General features: G+C 48.9%; 1 protein-coding gene across 1 annotated transcript in view; it reads left to right on the top strand.

Annotated features, from left to right (window-relative positions):
- Positions 1–406: 406 nt before the first annotated feature.
- NOP58 (NOP58 ribonucleoprotein) overlaps positions 407–22,775 on the top strand; it is a 182,315-nt gene continuing 159,946 nt past the window's right edge. The window contains exons 1-2 of the mRNA XM_033947006.1: positions 407–561; positions 7,097–7,173. Coding sequence (XP_033802897.1) covers positions 517–561; positions 7,097–7,173 — 122 coding nt within the window. The 5' untranslated portion in view covers positions 407–516. The remainder of the gene's footprint in view (positions 562–7,096; positions 7,174–22,775) is intronic.

Genomic DNA, 22,775 nt, shown 5'->3' with positions numbered 1-22,775 from the left:
TGTGAGGCCTCCGCATCCGGGCTCCGTCGATGACATCACCCATATGTGAGAATACCTGCATGCTTGTCCTGGGATAATACCACGAGCTATGCTCCTCGTGCCAGCTTTCCTCACTTGCTGTATATTTGATAACTGGAGTTTGCACATAACCATGAGATAAGCCAGCAAACTAATGAAAAGTTAAGAGGATTAAAAACTGGATAGATGCCCCCCCTACCCTTACTATCTGGTTTGAGAACGATATTCATTACTGTTATGCACAAAACTTTGGGAAACACTAATCCACGTACAGTAGTTACAAAAATTTGAGAATGCCTGAAATTACCGTAAAGCAACTATAATTTTTTTTTTCGGGGGCATCTCCAATTATGTATGTCGCAAAGAGGAAGCAAAGCTGGAGGGTTTGCAGCACGAGTAGTTTCCGGCGTGCTGTGCGCATACTCCTGTGAGGGAGAGACGTGTGCAAGGGCGGGCAGGCTTGCCTTTGGTCGCGCTCTTAGCCGTCTAGATTCCACCATGCTTGTGCTTTTCGAGACCGCGGCTGGTTTTGCCATCTTTAAGGTAAGGAGACGGGAACAGCGACCCGAGACCCTTCGTGAGAGGCAAGGGATGAGTAGCTGAAACGGCTGGGCCGAGGCAGAGATGGATCTTTTGGGGTACAAGTTGGGATAAGCATGGCTCTTGCTCTTTCCCCTTTTCCACATGCAGCGGCCCTTATTCGAATGCTGGGCTTCAGATCTGCTGCTCCTTATTTTTGTGTCGCGAGTGAAGCATCAGAATCGGTGCTGTTGCTTTTTGAGATGCTTCACACTCGAGGAAAATCGTGGCGGGCGCTCCTTAGGCTAAAAGGTGGCCTGTAATTATGGGCGCCCTTCTGCTGACGAGGCTATTATTTTGGGCAAGTTACTTCATATTTTATTAATGCAAGTTACTTCATATTTTATTAATGTATAATTTGTGTGACGTCTATTTGACTTGATCTCCCTTTGAGAAAAAAAATGGCATGGTATAAATACATTTACTCTTGCAGATTAGACAAGGGCCGATGTAATAAGCTTGCAGTCGAGCAATGTGACAACACAGGTGTAATACAAAAGTTTCACTTCCCAATGCAAATAATCAAATAGTATGCAAACAGGCCCAGCACAAAAAAAGTCTACTAATATGAAAGAGCACACAAGACACATGTAGACAGAATGTGGCTAGTGATAACTGTATTTGTGCTTTGGTTCTGAGTACAAAAAGAATTGTATCTTGTGAGGAGCTGCATATGTGTATACTGTATGTTGGAATGCTATTGTACACAAAACATTTTTGTAGTTCTAATATTTATCACAGATTAGTATTCCAGAACATACAATGCTATGGTCTAATGCCTGGCAACTAAAATTCAATGCAAAGAAATACAGAGTAATGCATTTGGGGATTAATAATAGGAAGGAACCGTATATGCTGGGAGGAAAGAAGCTGATATGCACGGACGGGGAGAGGGACCTTGGGGTGATAGTGTCCGAAGACCTAAAGGCGAAAAAACAGTGTGACAAGGCAGTGGCTGCTGCCAGAAGGATGCTGGGCTGTATAAAGAGAGGCGTAGTCAGTAGAAGGAAGAAGGTGTTGATGCCCCTGTACAGGTCATTGGTAAGGCCCCACTTGGAGTATTGTGTTCAGTTTTGGAGACCGTATCTGGCGAAGGACATAAGAAGACTTGAGGCGGTCCAGAGGAGGGCGACGAAAATGATAGGAGGCTTGCGCCAGAAGACGTATGAGGAGAGACTGGAAGCCCTGAATATGTGTACCCTAGAGGAAAGGAGAGACAGGGGAGATATGATTCAGACGTTCAAATACTTGAAGGGTATTAACGTAGAACAAAATCTTTTCCAGAGAAAGGAAAATGTTGAGGGGTAGTAGATTCAGGGGCAATGTTAGGAAATTCTACTTTACGGAGAGGGTAGTGGATGCCTGGAATGCGCTCCCGAGAGAGGTGGTGGAGAGTAAAACTGTGACTGAGTTCAAAGAAGCGTTGGATGAACACAGGATTTAGAATCAGAAAATAATATTAAATATTGAACTAAGGCCAGTTCTGGGCAGACTTGCACGGTCTGTGTCTGTATATGGCCGTTTGGTAGAGGATGGACTGGAGAGGGCTTCAATGGCTGGGAGGGTGTAGATGGACTGGAGTAAGTCTTAACAGAGATTTCGGCAATTGGAACCCAAGCACAGTACTGGGTAAAGCTTTGGATTCTTGCCCAGAAATAGCTAAGAAGAAAAAATTAAAAAATTTAAATTGAATCAGGTTGGGCAGACTGGATGGACCATTCGGGTCTTTATCTGCCATCATCTGCTGTTACTATGTAATACATTTTTTTCTGTGCTCAATCTATATATGTATGCAACTCTAAACCATCCAGCAGTTTGCTCTTTCACCATCACTTCTGTTTTTCCACTTTTGCTCATTATGGAACCCAGAAAAGTGTTATGTAGAAGCCAACCTAATTTCAGTTCAAATTATGGTGCTTAAACTGGCTTCCAAATCCCTTTTTTTTTTGCCTGGTTTTGGTTCCAACTAAAAGGCTAAGACCATAAAGTTTTGGCGGACACTGACTGTGTGTTTTCTGTGGAAGCTGAAAATTTGTGCTTTGTCTTCTTTATCTCCTTCCCTCCCCCTCTGATTAGGAATTGCCTTTACACCCAGCCCACTTATAGGAGCCCCCTTGGGGGGCTTATTTTATAATCTCTGGCATTGCACAGGTGCATTCAGGGTAAGAGTGATCCCTACTTGCTCCTGCTGGCCTCTCAAAATGGCTGCCTTGACTTATAGTGATAATCTCATGCGATTGCCCGCAAGAAATTATGGCAGCCATTTTGTGAGTAGAGCTAACATGGGCAAGAGTGACCGGGGATTCTGCCCTGACTAGACCACAAGGTGTTATAAAATAGTCTGAGGGAGGAGAGAAGCTACTCTTTACATTCTTTTGTGTGTATGTGTAATACAATTGAAAGTTAAAAAAAAAAAAAGTTAAGATCTTGCATAGTAGTTTATATGGTAAAATGAGTGCTCCAAATATATTCCTGCTACATTTTTGTATCAACACCATTTAAGTTTGGGATGACAAGCTCCCTAGGAATTAGCCTCTCTGTGGAGATAAGACAGCTGTCAAATAGGCCATTGTAAAAGCACCACCCTCTGGATTCTAACTGGCGCTCATGTCAGTGGCTTCTTTAAAAGCGGTCGCCGATTGTGTGTCAATCACGCAACAACGCCAGTTAGAGAATTGCGCCTCAAGTACTTATGTAGGCGCAATTTTTGCAAAGACAGGTACCAGGAATTTAAGCCGGGAAAACAGCCTACATTTCTGGCACCTATCTTTGCCGGGTGATCCCCTCCATAGCCTGCCAGATCACGGCAGAGGAATCCCCAATCAGCTGAGCTGGTATGACTCCCCAAAACTATGGCTTTGGGGAGTCCTGCCGGCTCAGCTGATTGGGGATTCCCTTGCCATGATTAGTTGAACTGGTGGGAGATCCTCTATTCCTCTCTCTCCCTCTTTCTTCGCCCACCCACCTGGTACCATTCCAAGAAGAGACCCTTCCCCTGTGCTGAACATCCCCTCACATACCCCTTGTACCTTTGATAGACAATCGGCAAGAGAGACATTCACTCACTCCTGCTGGCAGGCCCACCTGGTCAAAATAGCAGGCCTTCCTCTTCCAGGTGCACCCTGGGATGCATTGGGAGGGATCTAAGACTCTGATTGGCCCAGGTGCCTAAAGCATTCAGCAGTCTAAAGCGCCTAAGTAGGCGTTTCAACCCTGCCATTTCTAACAGCATTCTTCAATTAACTTCATCGTTGGTAAGATGCCTAATGGCACTTAAGTTTGGACTAGAGAGCTGCACGGGGATTACATTACATTACTGATTTCTATTCCGCCTCAACCTTGCAGTTCTGATCCCGTGGGGACGCCCCCTAGGGTCATGGGGTTCCTGCGGGGTTGGATGTACTCAAGCCGCGAGGCTCGCCTTCTTTTTCCTACCTGCCCTGCCACAGCACACAGCCGACCTGAAGTCTTCCTCGATGTCAGTGCTGACGTCGGAAGGAGGGCTTTAGCAAAGCCCTTCCTCCCTCCGACGTCAGCAGCTGGATTCAGGACAGGGAGGTTTGTCGGACCGGGCATGTTCTGTTGTCGGGCGGGAAAGGTGGAGTGGAGAGGAAAAGACGCTTAAGGAAAATGGGTAAAACTGAGGGGGAGAAGGACGCTGAAAGCACTGGGGAAGACAGAGTGGGGAGAAGGATGCTGAAAGCACATGGGGAAGACAAAGGGGTGGAGAAGGATGCTGAAAGGACATGGGGAAGATGGGGGGGAGAAGGACGCTGAAAGGACATGGGGAAAAGACAGAGGGGGGAGAAGCATACTGAAAGCAAATGGGGAAGACAGAGGGAGGAGAAAGACGCTGACAGGACATGGGGAAGATGGGAGAAGGACACTGAAAGGAAATGGGGAAGAGAGAGTGGGGAGAAGACGCTGAAGGGAAATGGGGAAGAGAGAGGGGGGAGAAGGATACTGAAAGCACATGGGGAAGACAGAGGGAGGAGAAAGACGCTGACAGGACATGGGGAAGAGAGAGTGGGGAGAAGACGCTGAAGGAAAATGGGGAAGAGAGAGTGGGACAAAGACGCTGACGGAAGAAGACAGAGATGCCAGACTATGGGGGGAGCGGAGGGAAGAAGATGGGTGCCAGACCAGTTTGGAAGGGGAGAGAAAGGGAGAGGCACAGTAACAGAGCAAATGGAAGACGCAGAGAGAAGAGAGATAGTGGATGGAAGGAATTGAATGAGAACATGAGGAAAGCAGAAACCAGGCAACAAAAGTAGGAAAAAAAATTCTATTATTTTTTTTTTTTTTGCTTCAGGATATAGTAGTTGTGTTGATAAAAATGTATAAACATTAGAGACTCTGGTAGAAACCCGTTTACAAAGTATGTATTCTTCCCAATTAATATTTCCAAATTAATAAAGTCTCTGCTTATTTGTAAATGGGTTTCTACCAGAGCCTTTAGGGACGGAGGGGATTCCTCGCAGGGACGAGTGGGGACGGAGGGGATTCCTCGCGGGGATGGGTGGGGACGGAGGGGATTCCTCATGGGGACGGGTGGGATTCCTCACGGGGACGGGTGGGATTTCTGTCCCCGCGCAACTCTAGTTTGGACACCAGTTTTAGAATTTTCTCCTGTGGTTTTAATTTGTTTTCCTTAACTGAGGTTTATTGTGCAGAGGCTATTTTGCTTGTAGGTAAAATATGGTCTTTCGTTGTTTAAATTATTATGTATATTCTGGCTTAGATACTATTTGGGTGATTCTAAAGAATTTACAGTTCCGCGCATTTAGTGACATCAACATGCTTTTTAATTCTGGATTGTGTAATGTCCATAATTTAGATCATTGTTTGAACTGCAGAAATGGGGTACTTGATTCCAAATCTTTATTTCAGTCAATAAACGTTATGTTTGTTTTTTTAAAATTCTTTATTCATTTTGAAAACTTACAGCAAGTGTACAGGAATATATCATTAGTAACAATAATAACACTTGTAATTCTCATATAATTCTAAAAACATAAAAATTATATCCAGTCCCACCCACCTTCTTTCAAATATTATAATCAATTATATCATAAATATAATATAAACATATAATTTAGTGAAATTTCCAGAAAAACTCCCCCCCACCCCCTCTATGTGTACATATATTTATCCAAGGAAAATGATGTTTACTCATTACAATATCGTTCCAATGGCCCCCAGATCTTTATAAAATTATTATAGTTCCCTTTCTGTATTGCAATTGCTCTTTCCATCTTAAAAATATGGCATTACTCAAATAGTTAAATCATGCTTCTATAAACTACGTCTGATACGCTCAATTTCTACATTTCTAGACCCTAAATCGATTAATATACTAATTCATTCTATGATTATAGCCAAAATTGATTATTGCAACTCCCTCTTAATTAATATAAGAAAAAAGAAGGCTTCAGATAATCAAAAATACGGCAATAAAACTTATTCACAAAGCGAAAAAATACGACCATGTTACACCTTTATTGATCGACTTCCATTGACTTCCTATTAGCCACCGTATTACCTTTAAGGTATTATTCCTAGTATTTAAAATGCTAATCTTTAATGAACCTCCAATTATGACAAGAATGATTGTTCCTCATAATACCCCCCGTTCTCTTCGGTCGACATCTCTAAATCTATTAGCCGTCCCTTCCCTGAAAATTGTGGGCACAAGAAGAAGTGATATGTTCTCGGTCATGGCTCCACAATTGTGGAACTCTTTGCCACACTATATCAGAAAAGAAACAGACCTAATCTCCTTTAAACAACTTTTAAAAACTTTTTTGTTTAAAGATGCTTTTAACATTTAAATTCTGACACATAATAACTTATTCCAGAATTTTTTATTCTTCCCTTCCTTTTGTTCTCTCCCTTTTATGTTTTTTTTCACTCTAATAGGATTTGTAACTTTTCCCCCTACCCCCCTACATCATGTTTGTTTTAATCTGAATGTCAGATGTAATTTGTTAGTTGTTATAATTATGTTAGTTTTTTTAATTTTGTTTTCAAAAAGTTGTTAGTCTTCTAATTTGTTTTTTTTATAAAGCTGTTCATCGCTTAGTAAATTGTATAAGCGATTCATCAAACATTAATAAAAACTTGAAACATACCGAATTCCACCAAAATGTATAATTAAGATTAGTATAATTTTTCCAGTTATGTTAATGTGGTTAATGCAGATTGTTTCCTTTCCCATGACTTTATATTATTGAGGAATCTCTCATACTTAGGGCATAAAGGCTAATGGTATGATGTACAGTTGGGTAGGCTTTGGGGAGCTCACAGAACCCTCTTAGAGTGTAGGTTGAAATGTCGGGTCCTGCATGTATTAATAAGGGATTCCTTTTTATGCATAGTTGTACTCCACAGTCTTGTTTTGTTCCTATGACTCCACTGTTTGTTTCTATTCTACTCTCCAGTTTATTCTACTTCATATCCCCAAGTATTCAAACCTGATGCATTATTTCTTGTTACACAGGTTCTGAATGAGAAGAAACTTCAGGAAATTGATACGTTATGGAAAGAATTTGAAACACCTGAAAAGGCTAATAAAATGTAAGTCGTCTTCTAAACCTTAAGGAGCTGTTTGATCAGCAGTGATGTGTAAGCCCAGTAAGGGATTTGTAGGTACATACAAGTTAAATATATCTATGCCCTCCAACAATTTCAATGTTTTAGCTGCAAAAGCACACTCCCCTCCAGTAAGAAGTTAATGCAATTTTTGCTGATAAATTTGCACTCGGGGCAATGACGAACACAAGTAATTTCTAGGTATAGGAAACTTGGAGATGTTTGAATTGGGCCAAGAAGACATGATTTCTTCACCTCTGCAAAGGGTTACATTCACTTGCTGGGGATAGGCATTTTAAACACTGAGTCTCTGGTTTGGTTTTACATATATAAAACCCATATTTCTGTAATATTGGGGAGTTAAGCTCCCAGCTGGAATAATTTCCACCCCCCTCTCCACTAAGAAAGAGGGTTTCTAAGTTCCAAACTGAAGAACTTGGAAGTGGGGCAGAATTTTCTGACATTTGTGGATTAAGTTTTATTATTTCTTGATATCCCACAAATCATAAGAGTAACTAAGTGGCTTACAATAAAAGCAATATCAACGTACAATAAAATTATCATTTAAATAATAGTAATAATAAAAGTAAAACAAAAATAACATAATACAAGAGGGAAAAGGGAAGAACTCCAATTTATGATAGAACAGAAAGGGGGAGGGAATCACATATAGGGTGGGGGACAATTTAATTGCGCACCATGAGTATCTTATATTGCGTTGTTTGAAATATTCGATTGCCTAAGAGAATGCATCTCTGAATAGAAAAATATTCAAATGCAGGAGTGGAAAGTTTTTAGAAAACTTGGTTATTCCAGGACAAGCAGGCAGCATATTCTCACATGTGGGTGACGTCATCCACGGAGCCCCGACGCGGACAGCTTTTCAAGCAAACTTGATTGAAGTTTCAAGCTTGCTATGCTGCACCACGCATGTGCATGCCTTCTCCCTCCACTAGAGGGCGCATCCCCAGCTCGTGGTCCTCAGTTCTGTTTCTTCCGCGGAGCCAGAAGCCCTGTCGTGTTTTTGCTCCGTGCCTTTTTGCCTTCTGTCACCGCGGCTTGGTTGTTTTGCTTAGTCGCTGTGCGTTTTTTTGTTTTCCCTTCGTCTGCGAAGTTGCAAATCGTCAAAAAAAAAATTTTCATTTAGGCACCGGGGGCTCCCGGTTGCCGAGGCACCGGGGGCTCGTTCGTTCGCGGCCTTTTTTGTCGTTCATGTCCCGGCCTCTGTCGGGTTTCAAGAAGTGCACCCGGTGCGATCGGTTGCTATCGATCACCGATCCCCACCGGTGGTGCCTCCTCTGCTTGGTTGCGGATCACCCTACAGACTCCTGCCCTAGGTGTTCCACCTTCCAACCTCGGGCGCTCCGCCGCCGGCGTGCTCGCATGGCGGAGCTTTTCATTGTGGAACCCGCGGCGGGGAAGGCCTCGACGTCGGCCCCGGCGTTGACCTCGGCCTCGGTACCCTCGACCTCACCTCGGATGTCTTCCTCCTCGAAGCCTTCATCCTCGACTCCGAAGTCGGCCCCGGGTAAGTCCCCGCTTCCTTCCTCAGCTCCAGGGTCGACGAAAAAGCCTTCCTCAGGCTCCTCAATGGGGGCGAGTGGGTCGTCCTAGGCCCCGCCCCGGCCGTCGAAGTCGGTTGCTCCTCGGTAATACTCGCTGCCGAGGTCGCCCTCTGCGGAGTACCCGACGGTGTCGGACATGTCATCTATGATGGCCGTTCCGGTGTTCCAGGACATGCTCCGGGCGCTTATCTCCTCGGAGCTGTCCTCCGCCCTGGCCCATTTGCAGCTGTCCTCGGCCTCGGCTTCGGCCCCGGTGTTGACACCTGCCTCGGCCCCAGCCTTAGCCCTGGTCTCGGCACCGGACCAGCCTGAGCGTAGTGTTCGACCTCGGGATAAGGTGCGCCGTGTTCGCCGGATTTCTTCCACGGACTCCTCGTCCAGAGCCTCCCGCGGGTCCTCGCCCTCGGGCCGGCCTCGGGCGAAGCGTCGGTCCAGGAGGTCGAAATGTCCTTGTGGGTCTCCTCAGAGGCGGGGTCATTCCTCGCCGGCCCGGGAGGTCGAGGCTCTTCGGGTTTCGGAGCTCAGCCTGTCTAATCCGAGGCTGTTCCGCTCCCCTGCTAGGAGGGGTTCGCCACGGGGCTCGAGGGATTCCTCTCCGTGGCGGTGGAAGGTCTCTGTGCCCCATACCCTGAGGTCTTCCCCGAGGGGCTCCTCGGGGCCTCGGAGGTCTCCGACCCCGGCACATTCCCTCGGCGCGGTTTCCTGGGGGTCTGAGGCTGGCACTGGTCGTGAGCCACGCTACTCTCGTGAGGCGTCCCCGTCATTTTCGGCTGCCCAAGGCTCTCGCTCCCCTTCCCCCGGGGAAGACTGGTCTGGTCTGCGTCCCTCCTCATTTTCGAGGTTTGTGCTGGGCATGGGGAAGGCCCTGGATCTGGACCTCTTGGCAGGGTCGTAATATTCTAAGGAATTTTTGGCAGAGCTGGATTTGCCCTCTCCTCCTCGGGAGTCTTCCCGCCTTCCCTTGAATCAGATTCTGCAGCAGGCTTTTTTGCGGAATTTGGATTCCCCCTATGCGGTGACGGCTGTCTCGTCCAAGATGGAATCCAAATACCGCACGGTGCCTTGTAAGGGCTTTGAAAAGGCTCAATTGTCCCACCAGTCATTGCTGGTCGAATCATCTCTCAAGAAGTCCCAACCTTCTCGAGTGTCCGCTGCGGTTCCGCCTGGGCGTGAGGGGCGCACCCTGGATAAATTTGGACGGCGCTTATATCAGAATTCCATGATGGCGAATCGGGTACTTAATTACGCCTTCACATTCACCTCGTACCTTCGTCACATGGTAAAGTCCATGCCCCGTTATCATGGGGTCATGCCTGAATCCCATCGGGACGATTTTGGGAAGCTAATGGAATCTCTTTCCCAGCTGCGCCTGTACCTGTTCCACGCCACCTACGACGCTATTGAACTGACCTCTAGGGTCTCAGCGTTTGCAGTTGCGATGCGCCGCCTGGCGTGGCTTCGGATCATGGATATGGATCCCAACTTGCAGGAGCGCCTGGCCAATCTGCCGTGTGTGGGCTCGGAGCTTTTTGATGAATCTCTGGAGGCGGCTACAAAGCGCCTCTCAGAGCACGAACGCTCATTCGCCTCCCTGGTGCGTCCAAAGGCGAAGTCGTCCGCTCCGAAGCCTTACCAACCTCCGCCTAGGCGCTATCCACAGAAGACCATGCCGGCTTTCTCCAGGCCCCCGCCTAGGAGACCCCCTCAGCAGTCCAGGGCGCCGCAGCAGAAGCCTCAGGCGCAAGGGGCGTCTAAGCCTGCCCCGTCTTTTTGACGCCTTGAGCGGGTGGGGGCAGGCCCCCTCCGCACTGTCATCGACCCCGTTGCCCATCGGTGGTCGGTTGCGGGCATTTCATCATTCTTGGACCCTCATCGCCTCTGACGCTTGGGTCCTCCGAGTCGTGTCAGAGGGTTATTCCCTCAACTTCTGGGAAATCCCGCCGGACAGTCCGCCCGGCGCGTGTCCTTCCAACAGGTCGCAGCTCCCCCTTCTCCTGTCGGAGGCCAGGGCCTTGTTGAGTCTCCGTGCGGTGGAACGGGTGCCCCCAGCTCAACGGGGGAAGGGATTCTACTCCCGCTATTTCTTGGTCCCAAAGAAGACCAGGGACCTGCGCCCCGTTTTGGACCTCCGGCGGCTCAACAAATTCCTTGTCCGGGAGAAGTTCCGTATGCTATCCCTGCCGGTCCTGTCCCCACTACTGGACGAGGGGGACTGGATGTGCTCCCTCGACCTAAAAGAGGCTTATACCCATGTTCCGGTGCATCCCGCCTTCCGCAAGTTTCTACGTTTCCAGGTAGGGGAGCTGCACCTTCAATACCGTGTCCTCCCCTTTGGATTGGCTTCGTCCCCTCGAGTCTTCACGAAGTGTATGATGGTAGTCGCAGCAGCTCTGCGATCCCAGGGCCTGCAGGTTTTTCCCTACCTGGACGATTGGCTAATCAAGGCTCCGTCCAGGGAGGGGGTTATCTCGGCGACCCGACAGACTATCATCTTCCTTCAGCGTCTGGGGTTCGAGGTGAACTTCCCAAAGTCTCAATTGTGCCCCTCTCAATCTCTGCAGTTCATCGGGGCCGTGCTGGACACGGTTCACCTCTGTTCGTTCCTCTCTCCTCCACGGTTGGAGGCCCTTATCCGCCTGAGTCGGCAGGTCTCGCTGCTGCCCTCGGTATCGGCGCAGCGCCTGATGATTCTGCTGGGTCATATGGCATCTACAGTTCATGTCACGCTGTTTGCCCGCTTACATCTGAGGCTTCCTCAGTGGACGTTGGCCTCCCAGTGGCGTCAAAACCGGGACCCCGATCTCCACTCCTGTGACGGTGACTCCCTCTTTGAAACGCTCGCTCCGTTGGTGGACCAACTCTTCCAATCTTTCCAGGGGTTTGCTCTTTCTCGCCCCTCCACATCACAAGGTCCTAACCATGGACTCTTCAGAGTACGCTTGGGGGGCTCATCTCGACGGTCTGCGGACTCAAGGACTGTGGTCGGCGGAGGACCGTCTTTGTCACATCAATGTATTGGAGCTTCGCGCCATTTTTCTGGCTGCTCGGACTTTCTGCCACCTACTGCACGATCAGGTAGTCCTAGTACGGACGGACAGTCAGGTGGCAATGTACTATGTGAACAAACAAGGTGGGACGGGCTCTTGGTCCCTGTGCCGGGAGGCCCTGCGCCTTTGGGAGTGGGCGGTCTCTCAGAACATCTTCCTTCGGGCGGTTTACATTCAAGGAGAGCGAAACTGTCTGGCCGACAAACTCAGTCGCCTTCTCCAGCCGTACGAGTGGTCGCTCAACTCCCGAGTCCTGCACGAGGTCTTCGACCACTGGGGGACTCCTCAAGTGGATCTGTTTGCCTCTCCGGAGACTCACAAGCTACCTCTCTATTGTTCTCTGATGTACTCCCAAGATTGTCTCGAGACCGATGCCTTTCTTCTCGACTGGGGGGGGGAGGTTCCTTTATGCGTTTTCTCCTTTCCCTCTGATCTTGAGGACGTTGGTTCATCTCAAATTGGCACGAGCCACTTTGATTCTCATTGTGCCTCGTTGGCCCCGTCAACCCTGGTTCTCCCTGCTCCTTCAACTCAGTGTCCGGGAGCCTCTACTTCTGCCGGTTTTTCCCTCTCTGCTGTCTCAGAGTTGGGGTTCACTGTTGCATCCCAATCTTCAGTCCTTACATCTGACGGCTTGGTTCCTTTCCCCCTGACTTGGGTTCCTATCTCTCAGTCTGTCAGGGAGATTTTGGAAGCTTCTCGCAAGGTCTCGACTCGGCTTTGCTATTCCCAGAAATGGACCAGATTTTCGTCCTGGTGTTCCTCTCATCATCTGGACCCGATCTCGGTTCCGGTGGCGTCGGTCCTAGAGTATTTGCTTCATTTATCTCAATCCGGTCTGTATTTGGGTGCATCTCAGTGCAATTGCTGCTTTCCATCGGCATCTTGAGGGTAGGTCCCTCTCCCTTCATCCTTTGGTTACTCGTTTCATGAGGGGTCTTTTGAACGTCCATCCTCCTCTAAAGCCTCCTCCTGTGGTTTGGGATCTTAATGTGGTGCTGGCTCAACTTATGAAACCTCCGTTTGAGCCTATGGACAAATCTCATCTCAAGTTCCTCACTTGGAAGGTGATCTTTCTGCTTGCGCTCACTTCCGCTCGACGGATTAGTGAGCTGCAGGCCTTGGTTGCGGACCCACCTTTTACTATGTTTCATCATGACAAGGTGGTTCTCCGCACCTATCCTAAATTTTTGCCTAAGGTTGTGTCTGATTTCCACCTCAATCAGTCCATTGTTCTTCCGGTATTTTTTTCGAAGCCCCACTCTCATCCTGGCGAGGTGGCGCTTCAAACGCTTGACTGTAAGCGAGCGTTGGCTTTTTATCTTCAACGCACTCAGTCTCATCGGACGGTACCTCAATTGTTTTTGTCTTTCGACCCTAATCGGTTGGGACGTCCTGTTTCCAAGTGCACCTTGTCCAACTAGTTGGCTGCTTGTATTTCCTTTTTGCTATGCTCAGGCTGGTCTCACGCTCCATGGTCGAGTCACGGGGCATAAGGTCCGGGCTAGGCCAGCTTCTGTTGCTTTCCTCCGGTCTACACCTGTTGAGGACATCTGCAAGGCTGCAAGGCTGCCACTTGGTCTTTGGTTCATACTTTCACCTCCCACTACTGTCTGGATTCTTTGTCCAGGAGCGACGGCCGGTTTGGCCAGTCGGTTTTGCGTAACTTATTTTCTTAAATTGCCATCCTCCCACCTGCCCTTTTTTGGTTGGCTTGGAGGTCACCCACATGTGAGAATATGCTCCCTGCTTGTCCTGGGATAAAGCACAGTTACTTACCGTAACAGGTGTTATCCAGGGACAGCAGGCAGCTATTCTCACAACCCACCCTCCTCCCCGGGGATGGCTTCTTTGCTGGCTATGGAACTGAGGACCACGAGGTGGGGATGCGCCCTCTAGTGGAGGGAGAAGGCATGCACATGCATGATGCAGCATAGCAAGCTTGAAACTTCAATCAAGTTTGCTTGAAAAGCTGTCCGCGTCGGGGCTCTGTGGATGACGTCACCCACATGTGAGAATATCTGCCTGCTGTCCCTGGATAACACCTGTTACGGTAAGTAACTGTGCTTTCTAGTCAGATGATTGACTGGCATAGTTTTTTTCCTCTTTATTGTTGATTTCTTGTGAGATTTTTTATTTTTTTACATTTCTTTGTGCCGTGTTCGCTTTCTTAAGAATTTCTGTAGGGAGATTTTTTACTTTTCTGAGATTTAATTTTATTTCCGTCCCCCTACTAATCTGTTCACTGGCCATGGATGTAGCCTCTTCTCAGAGAGCTCATCAGCAGGGGCAGGCACTAATGATCAGAACTGATTTGATCAACCAAGCATTTTTCCTCTTCCTCACCCTTGTTGGGTCTGGAAGATGCACAGCTGTATAAACAATACTTTGCTGAATATGAGATGATAGGGAGTGGCATATAGCAGTTGTGCAGAGGGAAACTCCACTTGTAAGATACAAATCTAAGTTTGATTACAAGCCTCTGATCTGATTTTGCAAGTATCCAGAGGAAATAAATATTTAAGGTCTGATGGCTATTAGTTTCTCTGCTGCTAATGGATAAATAATTTTCCCCAAAGAATAGCAGTGTTATCATCATCTTTTATTCCAGGACAAGCAGGCAGCATATTCTCACATGTGGGTGACGTCATCTATGGAGCCCCAGCGCGGACAGCTTTTCAAGCAAACTTGATTGAAGTTTCAAGTTTGCTACACTGCACCACGCATGTGCATGCCTTCTTGCCCACTAGAGGGCGCATCCCACCTCGTGGTCCTCAGTTCAGTTTTTTCCGCGGAGCCAGAAGCCCTGTGGAAATTGTGCTCTGTTTTTTCAGCCTTCTGACACCGCGTCTGGGCTGTTTAGCTCGGTCGCTGTGCTTTCTTTATTGTTTTTTTTCGATTTAGTTCGTCGTTTTCGTCAAAAAAAAAAAAAATAAAAATTCCTCCGTTCGGCTCCGGGGGCTCCCGGGAGCCGCGGCCGCGGGACTTCGTTCATTCCTGGCCACTTTCTTTTCATGTCTCGTCCCTCGACGGGCTTTAAAAAATGCACCCGGTGTGAGCGGTTACTTTCAATCACAGATCCCCACCGGTGGTGCTTGCTCTGCCTTGGACCCGAGCACCCGACTAGTTCCTGCGATCGGTGTGCCACTCTCCAGGCTAGAGCGCTTTGTCGACGCCGCACCAGAATGGCGGAGCTTTTTCAAGTTGACTCCGCGCCCGGAAAGGCCTCGACGTCGGCCTCGGCTTCGGCCCCGGCCTTGACCTCGGTGCCTTCGGCGTCGCCGCGTGCCTCGACCTCGACTTCGAAGCCGACGGCCCCGACCAAACCTGCCTCCAGGGTCGTCGAAGAAGCCATCCTCGAGTTCCTCTGCGGTGGGTGGGTCGTCCTCGGCCCTGCCCAGGACTCCGGCCACTAATGCCCCGAGGGAATACTCGAGACCGAGGTCACCCTCCAGGGAGCATCCCCCGGCCTCGGACCTGCCTACCATGGTTGGGATCCCGGCGTTCCAGGACCTGCTCCGAGCATTGATTACCTCGGAGCTGTCTGGCGCCCTCGAGCAACTGCAGCGGGCTGCGACCTCGACTGCTATGGCCTCGGGGGCTCCGACCTCGGCGACCTCGGTCTCGACTCCCTCGGTCTCGGCGGCCGGGGCACCTCCGACCTCGGCCTCGACCTTGCCCTCGACCTCGACCTCGGGGGCCCCGCCTGAGAGCAGCATTCGGCCCCGGGACAAGGTGCGTCGAGTGAGACGGATTTCCTCCTCCTCCTCCTTGAGGTCCTCCCGGGGTTCCTCGCCCTCGGGCCGGCCTCGGGCGAGGCGTCGCCCGAGGAAGCCGAAGCGTTTGCGAGGCTCTCCTCGGCGACATGGTCGCTCCTCGCCGCTCGGGGGCGAGGCCTTGCGGGTTTCAGAGCTTCGTCTCGACAACCCGAGGCTTCTCCGTTCCCCTGCGAGAGGGGGTTCTTGCGACTCCGAGGAAGAGGGGGCGTACCTCGGTCCCTCGGACGCCTGGGACGTCTCCCAGGGGTTCTTCGAGGCGAAGACGTTCCCCGACCCCCTCGAGACCATTAGATCTGGCCTCATGGGGCTCGGGGTCCGGTAGGGAGCCCCGTTATTCTCACGAGCCCTCCCCCTTTTGTTCGGCGGAGAGGTCGAGAACTCCCTCCCCGCCGGCCAGGCAGTCCTCCTTCTCTAGCTTTGTGCAGGACATGGCACGTGCCTTGGGCTTGGACCTCATGGCTGGGTCGCAATATACGAAGGAGTTCCTCGAGGAGCAGGACCTTCCGGCTCCCCCTAGGGAATCCCCTCGGCTGCCCCTGAACAAGGTCCTTCATCAAACCTTACTTAGAAACCTGACTTCACCTCTTACAGTCGCAGCGGTGCCGTCTAAGATGGAGTCCAAGTACAGGACAATACCACCTAAGGGGTTTGAAAAGGCTCAACTCTCCCACCAGTCTCTACTGGCTGAGTCTGCGCTCAAGAAGACTCAACCCTCCCGGGTTTCTGCGGCGGTTCCGCCCGGCAGGGAGGGTCGGACCCTTGACAAGTTTGGTCGTCGCCTCTATGCCAACTCCTTCATGGCAACCAGGGCGTTAAATTATGCCTTTACCTTTTCCTCCTATCTACGGGGCATGGTAAAGGATCTGCCCCAATATCGTGAGGCCTTGCCGGACTCCCGCAAGGAAGGGTTCGACATGTTTGTGTCCAACCTGTCTCAATTGCGGTTGTACCTTTTCCATGCGGTGTACGATACGTTTGAGCTAGTATCGAGGGTGTCGGCCTTTGCGGTAGCCATGCGCCAGTTGGCGTGGCTACGCACCCTGGATATGGACCCAAACCTGCAGGAACGCCTTGCTGACTTGCCTTGCGTGGGGTCCGAATTGTTTGATGAATCCCTGGAGGCGGCGACCAAACGGCTCTCGGAACAGGAGCGCTCGTTAGCTTCCTTGGTCCGTCCGAAACCTCGAGTCACGCCGCAGAAACCTTTCTTGCCTCCCCCGAGGAGGTACCCTCAAAAGTCGACCCCGGCTTTTTCAAGGCCACCGCCTCGGCGCCCCCCTAGACAGGGCAGAGGGGGACAAACCAAGACTCCATCGCAGGGTCCTGCCAAACCTGCGCCGTCCTTTTGACGGGATAGGCGGATGGGGCCGGCCCCCCTCCGCCATCGCGCCAGATCCCCTTCCCATGGGGGGTCGACTCCGGTCCTTTTACGCGGCCTGGACCGAGATAACATCCGACGCTTGGGTGCTCCGGACCGTCTCCGAGGGCTACTCTCTCAACTTTTGCTCTGCGCCGCCGGAACATTCACCGGGGGCTTGCCCATACAACCGGACCCAGCTCCCTGTCCTCATGGCCGAGGCCAGGGCCTTGTTGAGGCTGCGGGCGGTGGAGCCTGTTCCCTCCGACCAGCGGGGGCGGGGGTTTTACTCCCGTTACTTTTTGGTCCCAAAGAAGACCGGGGACTTGCGCCCCATTCTAGACCTCAGGAAGCTCAACAAGTTCCTGGTCCGGGAGAAGTTCCGGATGTTGTCACTTCCGGTATTATATCCTCTCTTGGAGGCAGGGGACTGGATGTGCTCCCTGGATCTCAAGGAAGCGTACACCCATGTTCCGGTGCATCCCGCTTTCCGCAAATTCTTACGGTTCCAGGTGGGCGAGCTGCACCTGCAGTACAGAGTCCTCCCCTTCGGCCTGGCCTCGTCCCCTCGAGTCTTCACGAAGTGTATGGTGGTAGTTGCTGCAGCACTCAGGTCTCGGGGGTTTCAGGTTTTCCCTTACCTGGACGATTGGCTGATCAAGGCCTCGACCAGGGAAGGGGTTATCTCAGCGACCCTACAGTCTATCGCCTTCCTGCAACGACTGGAGTTCGAAGTGAACTTTCCCAAGTCCCAGTTATGCCCGACCCAGTCACTTCAGTTTATAGGCGCAGTGCTGGACACTGTTCGCCTCCGTTCATTCCTTCCTCCTCCACGTTTGGAGGGTTTGGTTCGGATGGGTCAAGTTTCAAGTTTTATTTCACATTTGATGAATCGCCTATTTCGAAATTCTAGGCGATGTACATAATAATATAATATAGAGACTTAAACCTAATTACAATAAAATCAATTAAGACTCACATGAAAGATAGGGTAGGAGGGTAAAGTTACAATGGGGGAGAAGAAAAAACAAAAAACAAGGAAAGAACGAAAGGTAGGGTAAAATTTTCAAAGTTTTTCTTGCATAAAAAATTGATTAAAGGCGTCCTTTAGTTAAATTATAAATCAAAGGCGTCCTTAAATAAATAAGATTTTAAAAGCTTTTTAAATGTTAGGATATCACTTTCAATTCTGATGTAGTGGGGAAGGGAGTTCCACCATTGTGGCCCTGCAACAGTAAACATCTCAGCTCTTCTTGTTCCGATGACTTTTAATGATGGCACAGTTAATAAATTTTGATTAGATGAGCGCAAAGATCTTTGGGGTTTGTATGGGATAAGTGATTTTAAAATAAATTGTGGTTCGCTGAATGTGAGGGACTTAAAAATTAGGAACATCAGCTTGTAGAGGATCCTATGGTTAACTGGTAACCAATGCGCGTCAATTAATAATGGGGAGACGTGATCGAATTTTTTTGCATTGTAGATTAACTTTATGGCCGTGTTCTGAATGATTTGCAGTCTTCTTTTTTCTTTTTGGCTGATCCTTCAGCAGCCGATGGTGTCGGCCCAGCGCATGATGATGCTTCTGGGCCACATGGCTTCGACGGTCCACGTCACGCCGTTCGCCAGGCTGCACATGAGAATTCCTCAGTGGACTCTGGCCTCTCAGTGGCGCCAGGAGTGCGATCCGGTCTCATCCCGCATAACGGTGACTCCTTCTTTGAGACGCTCCGTTGGTGGACCGACTCTTCGAATCTTTCCGGGGGTTTGCTCTTTCTCGTCCCTCCGCCTCGCAAGGTTCTGACCACGGACTCCTCGGAGTACGCGTGGGGGGCCCATCTCGATGGTCTGCGGACCCAAGGCCTGTGGTCGGTGGAGGACCGACGCTGTCACATCAATGTGTTGGAGCTTCGCACCATCTTTCTGGCGGCTCGTGCTTTCTGCCACCTGCTCCGCGACCAGGTAGTCCTCGTGCGAACGGACAACCAGGTGGCCATGTATTATGTGAACAAGCAGGGTGGGACAGGCTCTTGGCCCCTTTGCCGGGAAGCTCTGCGCCTTTGGGAATGGGCGATCTCCCAGAACATCTTCCTACAGGCGGTCTATATCCAGGGAGAACAGAACTGCTTGGCAGACAAACTCAGTCGGCTTCTCCAGCCGCACGAGTGGTCACTCAACTCCAGAGTCCTACGCGAGGTCTTCAACCGCTGGGGGACTCCTCAGGTGGATCTGTTAGCCTCCCCGGAGACTCGCAAACTACCCCTCTATTGTTCTCGGATGTACTCCCTGGACCGTCTGGAAGCGGATGCCTTTCTTCTCGACTGGGGAGGGAGGTTCCTTTACGCGTTTCCTCCTTTCCCCCTGATCTTGAGGACGTTGGTCCGTCTCAAATCATCCAAAGCCACTATGATTCTCATTGCGCCTCGGTGGCCTCGTCAACACTGGTTCTCCCTGCTTCTTCAACTCAGTGTCAGGGAACCTCTGCTTCTACCTGTGTTTCCCTCTCTGCTATCTCAGAGTCGGGGTTCGCTGTTGCATCCCAATCTTCAGTCCTTACACCTGACCGCTTGGTTCCTTTCCCCTTGACTTCGGTCCAGGTTTCTCAGTCGGTGTGGGAAGTTTTGGAAGCCTCGCGCAAGGTCTCGACCAGGCTTTGTTATTCCCAGAAGTGGACCAGGTTTTCCTCCTGGTGTTCCTCGCGTCATCTGGATCCTGATTCGGTCCCGGTGTCTTCGGTACTGGACTATTTGTTACATTTGTCTAATTCCGGCCTGAAGACGACATCTGTCCGGGTACATCTCAGTGCCATTTCAGCTTTCCATCGGCACTTGGATGGACATTATCTTTCGCTTCATCCTCTGGTGACGCGGTTCATGAAGGGTCTAATCAATGTTTGTCCCCCTCTGAAGCCTCCTCCTGTTGTTTGGGATTTGAATGTTGTCTTAGCTCAACTGATGAAACCTCCCTTTGAGCCTATTGACAAGTCTCTCCTGAAATTCCTTACTTGGAAGGTGGTATTTCTGATTGCTCTCACATCTGCTCGAAGGATTAGTGAGTTGCAAGCTTTGGTTGCGGATCCACCTTTCACTGTGTTCCATCAGGACAAGGTGGTTCTCCGCACCCATCCCAAATTTTTACCTAAAGTTGTGTCTGATTTCCACCTCAATCAGTCCATTGTCCTTCCTGTGTTCTTTCCTAAGCCCCATCCTGGCGAGACGGCGCTTCACACGCTTGACTGTAAGAGGGCGTTGGCATTTTATCTCCAACGTACCAGGTCTCATCGGAAGGTTCCTCAAATGTTTTTGTCCTTTGATCCTAATCGTTTAGGACACCCTGTTTCTAAGCGCACCTTGTCCAACTGGTTGGCTGCTTGTATTTCTTTTTGCTATGCTCAGGCTGGTCTCCCGCTCTCGGGTCGAGTCACGGGGCATAAGGTCCTTGCGATGGCAGCTTCGGTTGCTTTCCTCCGATCCACTCCTATGGAGGACATATGTAAAGCTGCCACTTGGTCTTCGGTTCATACGTTCACCTCCCACTACTGTCTGGACACTTTGTCCAGAAGCGACGGCCGGTTTGGCCAGTCGGTGTTACGTAATCTGTTTTCCTAAATTGCCATCCTCCCACCTACCCTTTTTTGGTTGGCTTGGAGCTCACCCACATGTGAGAATATGCTGCCTGCTTGTCCTGGGATAAAGCACAGTTACTTACCGTAACAGGTGTTATCCAGGGACAGCAGGCAGATATTCTCACAACCCGCCCGCCTCCCCGAGGATGGCTTCTTTGCTAGTTATGGAACTGAGGACCACGAGGTGGGATGCGCCCTCTAGTGGGCAAGAAGGCATGCACATGCGTGGTGCAGTGTAGCAAACTTGAAACTTCAATCAAGTTTGCTTGAAAAGCTGTCCGCGCTGGGGCTCCGTAGATGACGTCACCCACATGTGAGAATATCTGCCTGCTGTCCCTGGATAACACCTGTTACTGTAAGTAACTGTGCTGTATCTACCTACCAAAGTCATACTTTAACTCTGACAAGCATATTTTAGCAGAATCCTATGTTTATTGGGGGTCATATTTGAGTGATGGGTAGACCAAATGGTGTTGTAGGGTCTGCTTCTTGCCACAGTTGTATGTTTTAGCTCAGTGTCTCTCAAACTATGTGCCTAAGTACAGTGGTATGCCCTGAAGAGATTCCGGGGGTTCCACAAGAGATTTTAGAATTTTACTTTATTTTTTAAAATTCCCTTCATAAGAATACACTACAATAAATAACATGTACGTCGTGTACACAAGAGTCTTGTCAATGTTTTGAGCATCTGTGTGCTTAAGGATACAACCTCCCAGAGAAGCATCATTCTTTAATGTAATTGGTCTTAGAAAATTAATAGCAAGTAACTTTATTTTTATTTTTTATACAATAGTTATCCTAACTTGAGCAATAAAGCAATCAAGGCTTTGTTACCGTTTAAATCTTCTTATCTTTGCAAACTTAGATTTTGAACTCTTGTCAGAAATTAAATAAAAAAAGAGAACGGCTGCAGAATGTGGATGATAAAATAAATGCATGTTTGCTTGTTGATTATAAAGCCACGTTTTGAGTTAATATGCACTCAAAAACAAGCACATTCATCGCATTGAATAGCAATTCTATCTATTTTAGTTGTAATTACATAACTAAAAGAACTTTATTAACTCTCAAATTTAATTTTTTGTTGGTTTTGCAATTTATAATTTCAATTATAATGTGCTGGGAAAAATAGTTCTGTTTAGTGTGCCAGAACTAAAAAAGTTTGAGAAACACTGTCTTAGCTCTAGTAGAGTAGCTCCATTATATGTGAGGAAGATTTTTGGCCTGTCTTAGAAAAAGGGAAGTTTACCAATCTTCTGATCTGTCAGTTATAAAACACTTGTATGTAGGATCTGTGGAAAGTAAGTGGGATACCTTAAATGAGCAAATAGATGGCCTTGCAATGGTTCTCAACCCTGTCCCGGGAATCCAAGTTTATTAAAATTTTGTTATACCGCTAAATCAAAACTTCTTAGCGGTTTACAGAGCATTACAAGGAATTACATAATATAAACAAGTCAAAAAACATAAAATAAAACCAACAGATTCAAAACGGGACAAGATAAAAAAGCTTAACAGCCATTCACAAGGAGCGCTGTATAAGAGTTTCAGAATCCATTTACCAGGAGCTGCCCTCTGCCCTAGAGGTCATGAATACTGCCAACTCAGCATTATTCCATCTGAGCCCGGGTGGGGGCAGGAAAGTGGAAGAACCAGGAACTTTGTGTAGAGCAGTGTACAGCACTGCTAATGAGTCACCAGACTGGTCTGTGTTCTCTTTATTGTAGTGTTATGGATGGAGGTTCATCATATGCTTTTACATAAAAGCGTGTGGTAACACTTTAGATTTTGAGGCTTTGTAATAGTAACTTTTCTTTTATGTGCTAGTTTTAGCAGCTTGGGTTAGTTTTACAAAGAGTTTGTACCCCCTGGGTAGGGACAATTTAGAATTACCAAATGATCCTGATTTTAGTTAATCATATCTAAGGATATGTCAATTCAAGAATCCTGCTTCTTGGAGTGATCCTGGAGAGCAAGAAGGCGGCAGCTTAAGCGATGGCATTAACATTGAGGAATTCTGCACACAAGGAAAGTTACCTTTTTAAGAATGCCACACTCTGTAAGAGTAAAGGCACTATCCGCTCCAACCCCTCCACGGCAAGGACATCTACCCCTATTCAGCGTACAGTACCATAGCAGGAAGCATTTCAATCCCCTGAAGTAACACGCTATACTCGGTAACACTCCGGGAAATGTCCAGATAACCTCTTATGT

This window comes from Geotrypetes seraphini, chromosome 5 (assembly GCF_902459505.1).
Source record: "Geotrypetes seraphini chromosome 5, aGeoSer1.1, whole genome shotgun sequence".
Lineage (NCBI taxonomy): Eukaryota > Metazoa > Chordata > Amphibia > Gymnophiona > Dermophiidae > Geotrypetes > Geotrypetes seraphini.
The sequence above is the reverse complement of the archived record's forward strand: the minus strand, read 5'-3'. Positions and strand labels throughout refer to the sequence as shown.